Genomic DNA, 15,426 nt, shown 5'->3' on the forward strand with positions numbered 1-15,426 from the left:
TATCTCTAATCACGTTTCACGGTTACTTCTGTATAAATTATTAAAGATCGAATGCGCTACGAGAAAAGTAACGATCGTAGGAAATTCACCACAGAATGTTCTACTATAGAAAATGGTTGTTAACGGAATTCTGACGTTATTTTTGTACCCATGTGAAAAAAAAAGATATATTTAGTTACTGGATCGCTACGAGCAAACGAGATATCTGAAAGTTATGCGCGAAAGAATACGTAATATTACTATTATTATATCTGTTGACATCGTGTTTCGATAAAATAAGTACAATAGGCATTTAAACCTATAGAGAATCTTCATCCTGTTTTTGTTATAAAATCAAACCACGTCGAATAAAATTTGTTCCAAATCCATTTCGGCTGTAATCTTCCTGTGTTCCTCTTAAAATTCATACATCTCCGACGACGATTGCTCCGACCATTGTTCAAATTTAATCATCCTCCGTTTACTGAAAAAATGTTTATTTCCGTGATACTGATACATGTGACGTTCACTCATACAGAACAGCTATATTGTACATGGTACGATATAGTTTCTCTACAGGCAGTAATAGGCGCGAGTGATATGATACGCACTTGCATACACTCGCACGAATCGGCAGGCATCCATGTGCAAAATCCGTAACGCGAACTGCACAACGTCTTACTTACTCGGTTACATGTACCGGAACGTACGAGACAATCGATTAAAATAAATTAACGCGCAGAATCATTTCTTGGGAACTAGTGAAGCTACTTCCAGTAAATATAAAATCCTTCTCGTTAAGTATGCGCTCTTCCTTACTATTGAGAAGATCGTGATGACCGTTTACGTTATACGACGACTTACGCTACCAGACCGACGCCGCGCGGATCGATTCCGCCAACAGCCGCGTATCTTCCGGCACCGATGCAATTTAACGAATAACGAACGTTCGTCGATCAGTCTTTTTTATACTTGACGTTTCAACGACGTACTCGATGTCTCTGCGGCGTTTGCACGAGACAGTGGTAATTCAGTCTAAGTTAGGACGAACATACGAGTACTGATCGGTTTCTAGTTAAAGCTCGTCTTTCAGATCTTCGTCCTCACCACCGGTCGGAGGGACTCCGCCGCCCGCGCCCTGGTACAGTTTGGCGATGATGGGTTGAACGATGTCTGTAAGCTCTTTCTTCTGCTTCTTATACTCCTCGGGATCCGTGTCCGGATTGTCTTCCAACCATTTGATCTTCTCGTCGATAGCTTCCTCCATTTTCGTCTTGTCGGAATCGCTAACTTTCGAACCTAGTTTCTCCTTGTCGGCCAACTGATTCTTCAACGAGTACGCGTAGGACTCCAATTCGTTCCGCGCCTCTACTCGCTCTTTCAATTTCTTGTCGTCATCCGCGAATTTCTCGGCATCCTTTATCATCCTCTCGATGTCGTCGGGAGTGAGCCGGTTTTGGTCGTTGGTGATGACGATCTTCTCGCGGTTTCCTGTTCCTTTGTCCTCGGCGGACACTTGAAGAATGCCGTTCGCGTCGATCTCGAACGTAACTTCGATCTGCGGTATGCCTCGCGGCGCGGGCGGGATGCCGGTGAGATCGAATTTGCCAAGCAGGTGGTTGTCCTTAGTCATCGGACGTTCACCTTCGTACACCTGAATGGTTACCGTGTGCTGGTTGTCCGACGCGGTGGAGAAGATCTGCGATTTCTTAGTAGGGATCACAGTGTTTCTGTAAGGGAAAAAGAACGTCTACTTCCACGTACGAAGCGTAACGACGTGACCTATCAGAGTGGCATTCGCTTACCTCGGAATAAGTTTAGTCATGACGCCGCCGACGGTCTCGATGCCCATGGTGAGTGGATTCACGTCCAAGAGAACGATAGCGTCCGTGTCTTGCTCGCCGGAAAGCACACCTGCTTGTACGGCGGCACCGTACGCGACAGCCTCGTCGGGATTGATGCCCCGAGACGGTTCTTTACCGCCGAAGAACTCCTTGACCAGTTGTTGAACCTTGGGAATCCTGGTAGAACCACCGACGAGCACGATTTCGTGTATATCTTTCTTGTTCATGTCGGAATCTTCTAAGACCTTTTGTACGGGCTTCAGAGTGCTACGGAAGAGGTCCATGTTCAGTTCTTCGAATTTGGCACGCGTCAACGTCTCGGAGAAATCTTCGCCCTCGAAGAACGATTCGATCTCGATCCTCGCCTACGAACACGTGGAAAAGTTCTGTTTAGAGGCAAAGTTCTTTCGAAGAAAGGTTCGACCGTGAAGTCGGCTCGCGAAACGTACTTGATGACTGACGCTGAGCGCTCTCTTAGCTTTCTCCACTTCGCGACGCAGCTTTTGGAGAGCTCTACTGTCCTTGCGAATGTCCTTCCCTTTCTTCTTCTTGTACAGCTTGATGAAGTGATCCATCACGCGCTGGTCGAAATCTTCGCCACCTAAGTGAGTATCGCCGCTCGTCGCCACGACCTCGAACACTCCGTTGTCGATGGTGAGCAAACTGACGTCGAAAGTGCCACCGCCGAGATCGAAAACCAACACGTTCTTCTCTCCGTCTTTCTTGTCCAAACCGTAAGCTATCGCGGCGGCCGTCGGTTCGTTGATGATCCTCATGACGACGAGTCCGGAGATCGTGCCTGCATCCTTTGTGGCCTGCGCGATGAACATTTAATTGGTCAGTAAATGTAAAAACCGAACGCGACTCTTTTCCGGGTACACGTTTCGCACTTACCTGTCTCTGCGCATCGTTGAAGTAAGCCGGCACAGTGACCACGGCGTGAGTGACTTTCTTGCCCAAATACGCTTCCGCAGTTTCCTTCATCTTACCGAGCACCATAGCGGAGATCTCTTCGGGTGCAAATATCTTGTCCTCGCCAGTGACCGTCATCCTTATGTGCGGCTTGTTGTTCTTCTCGACCACTTTGAACGGGAAGAACTTAATGTCGCGTTGGACAGTAGGGTCAGACCACTCTCTGCCTATCAATCTCTTGGCATCGAAAACTGTGTTCTCCGGATTCGTGGTCAATTGATTCTTCGCAGCATCTCCGATTAAACGTTCTCCGTCAACGGTGAACGCCACGTAGGAAGGCGTGATCCTGTTTCCCTGGTCATTGGCTATGATCTCCGCTCTACCATTTTTGTAAACTCCGACACTGACAACATAGATTAACGTCAAAAATACCGGTCGGGACATTTCTAAAGATCTAATTCTAATCTTCTGTCGCAGGACAGCGAATCAACGGCCAGTGGATGTTCCTTACCGACCCATCCTGCGCATCTTTCATTAAACACTGTTTTACTTACCAAGAATACGTCGTGCCCAAATCGATTCCAATGACGGTACCAATATCTTCCTTCTGCTTTCCTTCGTTCGCGAAAGCAAAGGCCACTAAGCCTAGTAAAAGCAGAGCTTTAGCTCCCTTCATTCTTCTCTTCTGTGTATCTAAATACAGTCCTGCAACGTAAGAACGTAATAATTAAATTTACTCCTCGAAGAGATTTACTTGTAGTATTCGAACGAGATTCGTGGATGCACACACACACTACGGTATACCACGGGATGGAAATTTCTATTACGGACGTACAAAATAATGAAGATCTCTTGTGACACGAGAATATGGCACCGTTGTCCGTGCACGATTAATAAGAAAACCGAAATAAGATCGCTAGTAACGCTTAATTGCTCGATTCCGGCAAACATATTCCGATATGTGTGTACACACCGTGCCGCACAAGACGATTGAAATTCGGCTATTATTAATTGTGACAAGAGCTACGATCACCGTACGAAATACGACTGAGCAGGTTCCAGAGAAATTAAACGAGTACAATCTGCGTGAAATAGAATACGAGAGAAGAGAATTATAATTTTAATACGTGGCAGATAACGAGGTATGTGAATACATGCTCAGGGTTGCATTGAAATTTCGAACTCGAGCAAATTCCTTGCCCGGCTGATTAACATTCCTCCGATCAAATTATTCCACGCTACAGTGATCTCTACTTACCGTGTATGAAGTTATTATACACACTGCTTTAACAAGTGAAAAACTTGGTTACTCTTCGAACGAACTTCGCAACAGGAACGATCAGGAATGACTGACTGACTACAGCGGTTTGGACACCGGAATATTAACGAAGCGAATTCGTCGTGGCCTGCGTCGATTGGTCGAGAACCGTTCGTACCAGGGGAAAGATGAGGGACGATTGGTCGAGCCACATACAGTTGGCTGGTACCGATAGGCCCACGTCACAATGATACCGTTCTTCTGGAAAATTCGAGTAGGTGCAAATGCATCGTCGGAATTAATTTCTCTCGCTTGTTAAAATGAAAAAACGAATTATTATCTGTCTCGATCACAGTACTATCTGCGCCAGAGACATGCGAGATATTCCGCTTTTTTAATAAATAATCGCGTCAGTTTTCGGTGATTCTGATGCAACGTACGACACGCGTGCCGTGAAGCTTAACGGAATATCTATACGTTTAGTATGTTCTCCGATGTTTTCCGCTTTCCGATTACTCGCCTAAGTCATCATTATTTCCTGTTCTAGTTCAAACATTTGGTAAAAAAACTTGACACATATTCGTCGCACCAGATACCGCTTTAATTGTGAACAGACTATTACACTTAATCGTATCGAGAATGCTGCTAGTATTTACTTTTCGGATGTAACATGTCTAAGATCAAAGGTGTGAAGTACGTTATAATACAATCAGCACCCGCTCTCCTCATTGACAGAAGAACTTCCTTTAAGACGTTCTCCAAGTGTATCGCACCGTTTTGCGCACCATGATAGAGCATGGCATACTCCCCCGATACTTGATACACGAACATTGGATACTCTGGGTGAGCATCCTTCGTCTGCCTGACAACGTCCAGGTAAGGCAAGCCTGGTTTCACCATGAGCATATCAGCCCCCTCGGCTACGTCTCTGGCCTAACGAAAAATAGGGAATATCAATCGATCTTGATTCTTGAGAACGATATTTAAAAAGAGAAGATAGAACCGATGCTGACAGCTGCCCTAGCAGCCAACCCGTTGCTTCCGGGAGGTAATTGGTAACATTTCCTGTCGCCGAACTTGGGTGCCGATTGAGAGGCGTCTCTGAAGGGTCCGTAAAACCCCGATGCAAACTTCACGGCGTAAGATAAAACTGCGACCTTGTTCAGTAATCCGTTCGCTGCCAATTTTTCTTTTATCGCGCCTATCCTTCCATCCATCATATCGGAAGGAGCCAAGATCTGAGCACCTGCAGAAGGAAGTCAAAGATGTACAAATCGCTGTTGTCAGCTCGTACACATTTGGAACAGAGGACGATCATACCAGCCTTAGCGTAAGCAAGAGCGATCTCTGAAATTCGTTCGATGCTAGCTCTATTGTTCAAAGTACCATCGTCGTTTAAAACTCCACAATGCCCATGAATAGTGTAAGGGCACAAACAAACGTCGCATGCTATCAGTAACTCCGGGAACCATTGTCTTATTAATGGTACAGCTTGCATAATCGGATTTTCTGCACTGTCCGCGTTACTTCCAACGTAATCCTGTTGACGATCATATTTTATGAACGAACAGATACTAACTTCGCCTCGTAAGGAGGTTTACCTTTTTCAAGTGTTTTGATACTCCAAACAGAAGTATCGACTGCAGTCCTTTTGAGACCAATGGTTGTAACATTTTTCGCAAATGATCGACGCCGTACCGAAAGACACCTGGCATACTAGCAATTGTTTCCTTAGCATTGGCTTCATCTCTGGTTATCGTAAAAACGAAATCGTTAGTCGGCAATTGTATAAATCATTATTTTCAAATGCGCGCACACAGCCGCACACCAAAGAACTTATATAATGCATGCGGAACCAGTTTAAAAGAACTCGTCGATCTAACATTTTTGTCGATACTATTTATTACTCGCACAGTGTCGACAGGCGACAACGTGTGGGCCCACGTGCATGTACATAGACCTATAACATAACGAGCGTACAAGCGGTAGATTATGAATTGTACTTACGTGACGAAGATTGGGTACATAAGATTGTTCACTGTGATTTCCACGTTCGGCGATTGCCATTGTCTCAGAGTAGGATGAAAAATGCCGCTATGAAGGACATGTTCCGCTTTTACGTCTGTCATTCTGATCGTGTAAAATAGACTCGTTTATGTGTGGTTCGTGCGAACGTTGTGCCTCCCCAGCGACTAAACCTAGCCTGTACACCTGTGCCTTTTTCGTGCCCCGATTTCCCCTCCGGCCGCAGTTTCCTCGTTCTACTTTCACTATTTTCAATTTCTTTTATCTTAAACATCGTAAGATTCATTTGTTACTGACGCGCGATCTGATGCGCAAGTAACCATGATGCGGTCTGTACATTTTATACGGTCGTTTCTCATTTGCAAACCCGAAAAGAAATTATAGAAGCACGTTATTTATTTGGTCGGAAGTCTAGTTTATATTTTTCACAGCTAGACCGAATTTAACTGCATACTTACGTGTCGCTACTATTTTTCCGTGGACGAAGTTCTGGTTTAAATTGTAAATTGATCGTCAGCATGACAAGCCAAAAGATCAACGATTTCACGATTCCACAGAGGAATTTAATTTATATTGTCAAAAATATCTGTTTTGCCGGAACGTATTGGTTCGACCGTGTTGGATCGTTCACAGGCTAGTTATATAATAATTTGTGGTCATACGTGCAGTAAATACTATACAATTTCAATGCCATTATTTCAAGTTTCGTAATTACGCGCGCCATTGAAATGCCGATAGAGCAATTGTCGTTTAAAAGCCTATCGGTTAGATAGTGAAACTCGCTTTCGGGAAGTATTGAGTCGTCAACACTTATCGAACGGTATGTATAACGAGTACAGAATGACGCGAACCACTTCCAAATTTCATTTGCTCTAGAGTCCATGTTTATACATGTAACATCGCATGAAAAGGAGACGATGATTTTTCGTTGAAAAAATACGTGTATTGTAGTGACATATACAAAAACTACATAGTCGTACAGGAAGTAATCGGGTGTATACACTGCTCGAGTACAAACTCGTTGTCGTTCGTGTAAGGCTTTTCAAATAGTACCTGGTACGTGAACTTCAACAGTGGTCTCTGTAACCAGTTGCTCGGCAACGATAGAAATTGTCGATCCACGCCTCTCTTCGTTCATTATGTGTTCTGGAAGTAGTCAGTAATTAATCTAAGAATTCTGAGAATCAGATAGATCGAGGCTCGCAAGTATTCGGACTTGTTGAAAAAAAAATTATATTGCTCTAGGCAATATAAAAAAAATTACCCCATGGTAAAGGGGGTGCAAGCACTTTCGCGAGCCGCTGTACGTTCAGGAGCACTTTGAATCATACCTGCACATTCCTTATCACAATCTAACAATCTCTGTTTGTCATGAAACTGCTTCATGTTGAGTTCTATGAGTCTGGGTCCGAATATCCAATATCCCAGGCATCCTCCCAGCACAATAGCAACGTTTACGTATACGTTATACGTCATTACAGCTAACATTAAAAGGTAGCTCAGAAATGTGTGTATAGACCAGTGAAATACTTGGAAGCACCACGCAGGCCATCTTATACTGACAAAGTAACATGCAACATAAGTACGTCGGTCTGCGATTAAATTAAATTGCTCCTTCGATTACAAAGATGGATGTACCCCTCTATAGAAGCATTCGGCCCAATGGATCTCGTCAGTATTTTAGACAACAAACAGGAGCCCTCCGATACGCTTGTACTTTGCGGTACGGTGTTCTGTTTTAGTTTGATTTGTAAAATCTTCATGCTCTCGTACAGTATCGCGAGCGCGAACAGACCTAAGCAGGTACAGAAGAAGCTTGCTGTTGTAGTGACATAGTACCCTGGTAAAAGGAACTCGCCTAAATTACTTCCAAACCAAAACCACATGTGCATCTATAAAAAGACAAAGTGACATGCGAAAGAACTATTAAAAAAAATTAATTGCGTAAAGTTGTACGTACTGTAACACGTTTGTGTACGATTATTCCGTGGTACAACAAAATTGTGGTGGTTGAATTGATAAGGATCGCAATACGTGATACTGCATCGAGCCATAGTACCTAGCTTTACCCAATTCCTGATTAATGATACATCGTATACGTGTCTACACGCGCTATTTACAGTTACCTGATAAAGCAGCGAGGGTTCGTCTCATGTTTCATAAACATTCGCATAGTTTTCAATGTTTCCGTTACGACCTTATTTTTACGCATAACGCCGTAGCGGTAGCCTGCGATGCGACGATGATACGACAGTTCGAGAATACACGTACTCGTTGCGTATTTGGAGAAACTTAACTTTCGCAGCGTGTGTGTGCATCGTACTTAAGTCGAGCAATAACAGAACGTACGACAATTGCGACAATATAGAAAATGTGAGATCTACAGTGGTCAGTGAGCCCTTCACAGATTTTATATCGTTCAAAGTTGCTAGGAGACGGTGAGTCACGTGATCCTAAATGTAGCGTGAATCCTTTTTTTATAATGTGTAATCGTGCGTGATTGCGTGTGAGTGAGAGAAAGTGAAGAAAGTTTTTGTCAAAGTAAAAGTGAACCGAGAAACGAGACGCGATCCTCTTTTTAACAAAACTTGGCGCGAAGGCACAAGACGTCTCCGATCGGCACCGTCGTTCGTGGTCGTTCGTCGGATATATCATTGATCGTTCATTGGCCAACCAAACGCGTGAACGAGACCGTTTCTGAATGATTTTTAAAAATTGTCCGAGGATCATAATAATTGACGCGGACGTTTTTTGGATATGTTTTGAAATTGTGTCAGGTCCGTGTGAAAGACTAGAAGCGATCTGAATGGGAAAAATTTAAAAATAAGAGAGGAATTCAAGACATTCGTGAAAAGGGGCCGGAAGGTGGCGGATGGAGTAAAGTACGGCAGCGCTATCTGCGTCGTTGGGACGAGCAAGCGTGGCGAGCGTGGCTAATCAAAGCACCAAAAGGTAAGCCGTAAAAGGCTGTTTATTTTTGGGTTTTCGTTCGTCGTACGAGACTCTTTCTCGAGTAATGTGTCTCCTGGCTGTGTCGGACTGTACGCCGTGTTTGAAAATCAGTTGACGAAGCAGCAATGACCACGAAAACGTAGGTGAACCCGTCGGACGGACCCGTCGTAACGTCGAGCATCTTGTCCAGTAAAATGAAAACTCCGTTTGTACTCCCCTCGCTCTGAGCTCCCCATGGCTAGCCACTCGTCGGCGTTAGCGCCTTTCTCACCAATTGCCAAGCGTGCACCGAAAGCACGGCCGATCTACGTGCGTGTGCATAATATACAGACACGGAGATTCGGGAACTTTTTTGCGCACGTACCTTTACGCGTTGCATACACACACTTACACGCGAAACCCACGATAGCACCGAAACCTGCGCTCTTTTATCGTGGTGATCGGCTCTGCTCTTTAAGCTCCGATCCGCCACGGGAACATTTCTACCACGGTTTTTTATTCATAGGAAAATGAGCAGCTCCGAGGAGGTGTCTTGGATTTCGTGGTTCTGCAATCTTAGGGGTAATGAATTTTTCTGCGAGGTAAGTGAGCGTTCGTTGTTACGATACCTCTTCCATACCGTGCTTGTCCGTTTTAACCTGCATCACTATTTTGAGATCAAACGTTTCCCTGTTATCGGGCAATCGAACAACGTTTCGTCGTTGCGTAGGAACTCTCTCGTGTTTCTACGCGACCCCATACCATTGTATCGGTCGGTCGTCGTGAAATGTAGACTTTTCTTCATTGTTCTCTGTCCTCCGTGGTTTGCCGAGGCACAGCGAGACGGTCGTTCGTCGGACTTATTCGAGTAAACTTTTCCAGGTTGACGAGGACTACATTCAGGACAAATTTAATTTGACCGGATTGAATGAGCAAGTACCGCATTATAGGCAAGCGTTAGATATGATTCTTGACCTCGAACCTGGTAAATATATTGTTTGTGGCTTGCCAGAAAATATCAAAGTACTCTTAAGCGTATTTGTATTCCGTAGATGAGGAATTGGATGGCCATCAGAATCAGCCTGAACTTTTTGAACAAGCAGCAGAGCTACTGTACGGATTGATTCACGCGCGTTACATTCTCACTAACCGCGGCATTGCTCAAATGATAGAGAAATACCAAGCGGGAGATTTCGGTCACTGTCCGCGCGTATATTGCGAGGCACAGCCGATGCTGCCATTGGGTCTCAGCGACGTTCCTGGAGAAGCAATGGTAAAGAGTTATTGTCCCAAATGCATGGACGTTTACACTCCGAAAAGTTCCCGACATCATCACACCGACGGGGCTTATTTCGGAACCGGATTTCCCCACATGCTGTTCATGGTACATCCGGAGTACAGACCCAAACGTCCGATAAATCAATTTGTACCTAGGTAAGCGAAGATTCGTAAAGAGATACAGTGGCCGACCCGACGGCCGGCGGACAGGAGCAGCTCGTTTTAAATGAGAAACTTACGTTGTTCCAGGTTATACGGTTTTAAAATTCATCCTCTAGCATATCAGTTCCAACATCAATCTGCGTCTACGTTCAAAGCACCGCCGTTGCGATCTGTTACTGCTTACAACAATGGGAAACGTTAAGAACATTGCAACATAGTTTAGAACATTTTTTCATTACTCGAAATACAATTCCTAATTTCGTCCCTAAGAATTAAATGAGACATTATTTTTTATATCGATCTTTACACGTCTTGGCGAGGCGCTGAGATACCAATCGTTCTGTTCGATCGTTCGTTCACGAGATCAATTACGACGCTCCCGATGCTTCTCGGATTATTTTCCACGATAACTACGGCGGCGTACCGAAAAAATTTCGCGCGGGCGATGTACCAAACTGTTCACATTTACTCAGCGCCCTGCTCGTTTTTATTTCAGCTTTAGTAACAATTTCCTTTCACGTTTAAAATCGTTATTAACGTTAATCACGTTATCACATTAAGTCTGACTGATTGAAACGAAAAGGGGAGAGGGCAAAAGAAATGCGGTACACATTTAAGACGATCACCGACGCGTAACAGTGTCGGTGTTAATTACGATCGAGTTCCATCTCCTTGGACGGTCTGCGTTGTATTGTTGCCTAGCAATCGGCAATGTCCCAGATCAAAGGAGCAGCTAGCAGCGGATACAATTATTTGTTATTAAAAATATAATTTAATTTAATGCAAATTAATTGGACATGGATGGAACGTGGAAGCAACTTATTTATAAATGATTTATCTCAATTAAGCTCGGATAAACAGAATGTATGAGATAAGTTTGAAAGCGAAGACTGCGTACCATTCTTTAAAACCTGGTTTTGTACAACGGTTTGAAAGCATATTCGTACGACGTTTAGCAAGCAGAACCAGAGAATTCTAGACGCTTTCCGAGTATGGTATTTAATGTAAAAGCAGTGCATATTTTAATATAGGAGAAATACTAATACCATTGTTTCATTACTGACGACACCTAGAGCTGTTCGAAATTATTTGTATTGGAACAAACAAGTCACGCGTGTAACGTACTCCTGAATAGATTTTTTAAAACGAGTACTGTATTTAAACGGAATTAAAACTATTTAAAAGAAGATTGCGTTCGAAGTGATCGACGACAATACATCTCCTGTAAAGTTACGTGTTCGAAAAGTTTTAAATGAATTCTCTCTTCATCTATGGTGTAGATTAAAAGTCATTTCGTCGAATCGCGCGGAGAAAGGTCATGTGTTTACAATTTCTGTAAAACGTAGTTTAGTCAGGTACCAGCATTTCCGACATCCATTATCAGTAAATGAATTATACTTACTATTTACACGTATTGTTTTCTTAACAATCGTTCGTATCATACTGTTTCTTCACATATACATTGTGTATGTACATGTATACAATGTAAAACGCGAGTCATTTGTTATACTACTGCAATTGCACTGATGACGTGAACTATCAAGAAGGAGACATCGCTTTTATGTTAACTCATACATGTTGTATTAATTTAATAATAAAAGAAGTATGAGTGCAATTTTAAAAATGTAAAAACACCGATGCCACTTTGTGAAATATTCCTAGACGAATAGAAGTCGAGTTGCACGTCGCGTACTGCAACACTGTCGCCGTTCACCAATCGAGGGGCCTCCTTAGAATTTGAATTTAATGACGTAAGCGAAAACCAGTAAAATGGTACGAATCGAACAGTTCGGTAGATTCAGAATCGCAAAGTGTCAGTCGTACAGTTCGACAAGTTCATTGACGAATACAAACGTTTCCTTCGAAGCCTCTAATGATAACGTTTAATGTAATTTGCATCGCACGTTCACCGACACTCGGAAAGCTGATTCGTTACGTATCGTTGTTCGAGTAACTTTCGAAACTGTACTACGTACAACGATGCTTTCAAGCAACATAAACAGAGTCCGAACAATTGGAATCGTTTCAGTTCGTTCGATCCCTGAAAAACTCCGATAAGTTTTAAGTACACAGGAGACTTCGAAGTTTCTGAATATGTTTAGTAACGGTTATCGTTTGAATTCTAACATTATCCTAAAGTGACATTACATATCGCACTGTACATGGGTACGCATGTGGCACATGTTTACCTTTTTCTGTTGTTGCATCTGCGATCAGTGCGATTGAATCAGATTTGGCAATAATGTCAGATCTGTCAGGGAGCAGCAGGTCGATGTTAACCAACAATTCGCACGCCAGTTCACGTCCAAAGTTTCAACCGTTACGCGTGAAAGAACTGTTGGATTTTTGTGAGAGCGATGACGACGAGAGCGAAGATAAAACACAAGGTTCTGACAGTGAATCGGATTCCGATGATCCTCAACCGCTGCCACAAGACGACGACGTTCGAGCTCGAGGGAACGACAACGGTAGAGAACAAACTGTTGAGTTAGCAGGAATCTGTCGAGCTGGACGTACGATCGTCTCTCCGGACCATGGACAGCCTGTGTGTGTCAATGAAATGTGTAAACCGGGGAGTGGTGAGTTTTTCGAACAGAGCGAGAGACACACGAGCTGCGAACAATCTGTTCAGGTGCAATCGGATATTGAGAATCGTACGCAGGAGAAGATTTTTCAGCTAGAACAGAGGAGTAGACACGCCGACGATGTTAGAAGGCAATCGAGTCACGATCAAATGTATAATAATCAAGTTCAATCCGTAGATCAAACCTTTTATAGAAAGAGCAGCAGCAACGAGCCTGTCGCCTCTGCGCCGTCCGGAGTATGTCGCTTCCAAAATGCGAACTTGAAGAGAGAAGCATCAGAGTCGAAGGAGAACGAGGAGAAAGCACATGAGACCGTGTCTTCTACTAAATTTGATGCAGGGACATTTGTAAATCATGCCAGTCAATGGACATTACAAACTCCTATGAAATTTGCTCCGGTGAACCCTGTACATCCGGATCCTTGTTTCTCTCGCAGGAATATTGAACAGACGCCACGAAACAGATCATCGGATATACCTAAAAACCATGGGTTGACTCCATCTACAATTTTGTCTAATTGGACTCAAGGCGATTCAAAACAAACTCCGCTGCAGACTAGGAGTATTAACTTTAAGGATTCGATGCAAACTCCAAAAAATTGTAGTTATTTTACACCGACCGTAATGAGAACTGAGAAACCGATGTACTTGAGTACAGAAGTCAGGAAGCCTTTGGCAGACGCGGGATGTTTCACACAAAACAGTGTTCCTAATAGGCATTTATTCCAAGGATCTCAGATTTCGAACCGAGTTACAATGAAAAACGAAGTTACATCGAAAGATGAAAGTAAGACGTGTAAAAACATAATTAAAACAAGTTTGTCCAGGCAAATGCCAGAAACGTTGGAAAACGTGCACCTAGAGTCAGATGTCAATGATAGATTAAAAGAAAATAAACATTCGAATGTAGAGGGTACGATGGTAGATAAGAAAACGGTGAGAAACGCGTCCAACAGTCGATCCGTTGCTCATTCCATCGAAGAGAGCAGGGAAGCGTCGATGTCAGTGCACGATCGTCCGCAAAGTCAACGTCCGGAAGCTAGTAATCAAAGTCAGCAGGAAGAATTACAGAAGATTGTAAACAATGTGCCGCATGTACAATTTTCAACGCCGTCAAACATACCCAAATCGAGGCAGAGTAAAACCCTTTTTGTGAAAGGGAAAGAGTACTTGATTTTAGGTACGCTTGGCCAGGGCATGAGCGGCGAGGTTTTAAGAGTTCAAGACTTGTCTTCGCTCGAATTATGCGCCATCAAATGTGTCAATCTGAGTCGTATAGACAAGGAGTCGGCGCAAGGTTGCTTAGAAGAAATTTCCATGTTACATAAATTACAAGCACCGTGTGTCGTCAAAATGTTTGATTAGTAAGAAATGATTTTAGTAACGATTATGTATGCGCGCTCGTACGCACAATGTTCACATCCGACTCTTTTCGTTTCAGCGAGATCAATTATCCTATGGTCTACGTAGTAATGGAAATGGGAGACACCGATCTCAGTCGTCTTTTGAGAACGATGTTGCAAGAGAAGCAAATTCCTCTTACAATGATACTGTATTATTGGACAGAAATGTTAACAGCTGTTAAGCACATACACGATAACGGTAAACGTTTTAACGCGTCGAAATCGTCTGTTTGTTAGCGGCGATGTCTATATGTGCAAGTGTAAATTTGACGTGTATCATCTTTCAGGAGTAATTCATTCAGACCTGAAACCTGCTAATTTCTTGTTAGTACGAGGACGACTGAAACTTATAGATTTTGGTATTGCTTCTAGTATGAACGCCGATATGACGTCCGTCGTGAAAAACTGTCCGATTGGGACTTTAAATTATATTAGCCCAGAAGCTCTGATGGACACCGGCGGGGGTGCTGATTCTCCCACGCAGGACGTCAAATACAAAGTACGGCGACGTAGACTTTCTAGACAAATTTCTATTGAGAATTGAGGAGCGAGAAAACGAGGAGTCGATATAAACGTGCTGGCTTTCAGATAAGTTTCAAGTCGGACGTGTGGTCGTTAGGATGTATTCTGTACAGTTTGGTATACGGCCGCACCCCGTTTCATCATATTCGTTCGCAATGGGCCAAAGTGAACGCGATAACTAACCCGAAATTGAACATTTCTTTCCCTACGACTTTGCCCTCGGGGAACGGTAACAAAGTCATCCCCTCGCCACCGATTTTAATCGACGTGATGCGTAAGTGCCTTCAGCATGACCCAAAAGCGCGGCCGACGGTGGCCGAGCTTTTGCAAGTAGAGTACATTCCTACTACGCAGGAGCACATCTCGAGACCTCCTGAGATACCAGCGAATATTTTGATAAAAATAAAGAATGTACTGAATGATGAGGAATGGCGACAATTAACACGGGTTCGTATTTTTAACTCTTGTGTATATTATAAAAAAAATAGTCTTATATATACACACACACACACACACATATATATATAT

The 15,426-nt window shown here is 43.4% G+C and overlaps 5 protein-coding genes and 1 long non-coding RNA gene across 14 annotated transcripts in view; 3 read left to right on the forward strand and 3 right to left on the reverse strand.

The window, feature by feature from the left end:
- Nucleotides 1-931: 931 nt before the first annotated feature.
- Nucleotides 932-4,158, reverse strand: Hsc70-3 (heat shock protein 70 cognate 3). The gene is made up of 6 exons (XM_018025239.2): nt 3,994-4,158; nt 3,290-3,440; nt 2,718-3,138; nt 2,273-2,638; nt 1,785-2,188; nt 932-1,709 (listed from the first exon to the last, which is right to left on the reverse strand). Exons 2-6 carry the CDS (start codon nt 3,409-3,411, stop codon nt 1,055-1,057), a joined length of 1,968 nt encoding a protein of 655 aa, XP_017880728.1. The 5' UTR covers nt 3,412-3,440; nt 3,994-4,158; the 3' UTR covers nt 932-1,054.
- A 32-nt stretch (nt 4,159-4,190) lies between these two features.
- Nucleotides 4,191-4,702, forward strand: LOC113464393 (uncharacterized). The gene is made up of 2 exons (XR_003389239.1): nt 4,191-4,475; nt 4,541-4,702. It is a non-coding gene; the product is annotated as an uncharacterized LOC113464393 (long non-coding RNA).
- On the reverse strand, nt 4,573-6,704 carry Pbgs (Porphobilinogen synthase). 2 transcript variants are annotated; one of them, XM_018025269.2, is made up of 6 exons: nt 6,477-6,704; nt 6,001-6,283; nt 5,595-5,742; nt 5,314-5,533; nt 5,007-5,239; nt 4,573-4,926 (listed from the first exon to the last, which is right to left on the reverse strand). In XM_018025269.2, the coding sequence occupies exons 2-6, from the start codon at nt 6,120-6,122 to the stop codon at nt 4,639-4,641; spliced, it is 1,011 nt and encodes a 336-aa protein (XP_017880758.1). In that variant the 5' UTR covers nt 6,123-6,283; nt 6,477-6,704; the 3' UTR covers nt 4,573-4,638. The 2 variants fall into 2 exon arrangements, with proteins under 2 accessions (XP_017880758.1, XP_017880759.1); XM_018025270.2 differs by lacking the exon at nt 6,477-6,704 and having other exon boundaries at nt 6,001-6,470.
- A 235-nt stretch (nt 6,705-6,939) lies between these two features.
- LOC108625345 (copper transporter 5.1) lies at nt 6,940-8,664 on the reverse strand. 5 transcript variants are annotated; one of them, XM_018025280.2, is made up of 5 exons: nt 8,145-8,664; nt 7,979-8,094; nt 7,657-7,813; nt 7,350-7,576; nt 6,940-7,164 (listed from the first exon to the last, which is right to left on the reverse strand). In XM_018025280.2, exons 1-5 carry the CDS (start codon nt 8,228-8,230, stop codon nt 7,061-7,063), a joined length of 690 nt encoding a protein of 229 aa, XP_017880769.1. In that variant the 5' UTR covers nt 8,231-8,664; the 3' UTR covers nt 6,940-7,060. The 5 variants fall into 5 exon arrangements, with proteins under 5 accessions (XP_017880769.1, XP_017880768.1, XP_026669673.1 ...); XM_018025279.2 differs by having other exon boundaries at nt 7,657-7,858; nt 8,145-8,662; XM_026813872.1 differs by having other exon boundaries at nt 7,657-7,858; nt 7,979-8,077; nt 8,145-8,660.
- A 31-nt stretch (nt 8,665-8,695) lies between these two features.
- CkIIbeta (casein kinase II subunit beta) lies at nt 8,696-10,661 on the forward strand. Of its 4 annotated transcripts, none has more exons than XM_026813874.1 (5): nt 8,696-8,970; nt 9,476-9,551; nt 9,832-9,934; nt 9,984-10,383; nt 10,477-10,661. In XM_026813874.1, the coding sequence occupies exons 2-5, from the start codon at nt 9,480-9,482 to the stop codon at nt 10,589-10,591; spliced, it is 690 nt and encodes a 229-aa protein (XP_026669675.1). In that variant the 5' UTR covers nt 8,696-8,970; nt 9,476-9,479; the 3' UTR covers nt 10,592-10,661. The 4 variants fall into 4 exon arrangements, with proteins under 4 accessions (XP_026669675.1, XP_017880779.1, XP_017880773.1 ...); XM_018025290.2 differs by having other exon boundaries at nt 8,948-8,970; nt 10,002-10,383; XM_018025284.2 differs by lacking the exon at nt 8,696-8,970 and adding an exon at nt 8,990-9,109.
- A 1,237-nt stretch (nt 10,662-11,898) lies between these two features.
- Nucleotides 11,899-15,426, forward strand: part of Mps1 (dual specificity protein kinase monopolar spindle 1) — a 4,183-nt gene continuing 655 nt past the window's right edge. Inside the window, exons 1-4 of the mRNA XM_018025238.2 lie at nt 11,899-14,337; nt 14,415-14,575; nt 14,664-14,875; nt 14,965-15,345. Of these exons, the coding sequence (XP_017880727.1) occupies nt 12,632-14,337; nt 14,415-14,575; nt 14,664-14,875; nt 14,965-15,345 (2,460 nt within the window). The 5' untranslated portion in view covers nt 11,899-12,631. The remainder of the gene's footprint in view (nt 14,338-14,414; nt 14,576-14,663; nt 14,876-14,964; nt 15,346-15,426) is intronic.

This window comes from Ceratina calcarata, unplaced genomic scaffold, assembly GCF_001652005.2.
Source record: "Ceratina calcarata isolate Rehan_Ccalc_2016 unplaced genomic scaffold, ASM165200v1 scaffold351.2, whole genome shotgun sequence".
Lineage (NCBI taxonomy): Eukaryota > Metazoa > Arthropoda > Insecta > Hymenoptera > Apidae > Ceratina > Ceratina calcarata.

Coding starts and splice junctions, on each gene's coding strand:
- Hsc70-3 (XM_018025239.2), bottom strand. CDS start 3,411: ATGAAGGGAGCTAAAGCTCTGCTTTTACTAGGCTTAGTGGCCTTTGCT. Junction 3,139..3,289: donor TTGGGCACGACGTATTCTTG/GTAAGTAAAACA, acceptor CTATGTTGTCAG/TGTCGGAGTTTACAAAAATG. Junction 2,639..2,717: donor TCAACGATGCGCAGAGACAG/GTAAGTGCGAAA, acceptor TTCATCGCGCAG/GCCACAAAGGATGCAGGCAC.
- Pbgs (XM_018025269.2), bottom strand. CDS start 6,122: ATGACAGACGTAAAAGCGGAACATGTCCTTCATAGCGGCATTTTTCAT. Junction 5,743..6,000: donor ATGTACCCAATCTTCGTCAC/GTAAGTACAATT, acceptor TACGATAACCAG/AGATGAAGCCAATGCTAAGG. Junction 5,240..5,313: donor TCTTGCTTACGCTAAGGCTG/GTATGATCGTCC, acceptor TTCCTTCTGCAG/GTGCTCAGATCTTGGCTCCT.
- LOC108625345 (XM_018025279.2), bottom strand. CDS start 8,230: ATGCGTAAAAATAAGGTCGTAACGGAAACATTGAAAACTATGCGAATG. Junction 8,095..8,144: donor AACCCTCGCTGCTTTATCAG/GTAACTGTAAAT, acceptor ATCATTAATCAG/GAATTGGGTAAAGCTAGGTA. Junction 7,859..7,978: donor TCGTACACAAACGTGTTACA/GTACGTACAACT, acceptor TCCTTTTACCAG/GGTACTATGTCACTACAACA.
- CkIIbeta (XM_018025284.2), top strand. Junction 9,552..9,831: donor GTAATGAATTTTTCTGCGAG/GTAAGTGAGCGT, acceptor AAACTTTTCCAG/GTTGACGAGGACTACATTCA. Junction 9,935..9,983: donor GATTCTTGACCTCGAACCTG/GTAAATATATTG, acceptor AGTACTCTTAAG/CGTATTTGTATTCCGTAGAT.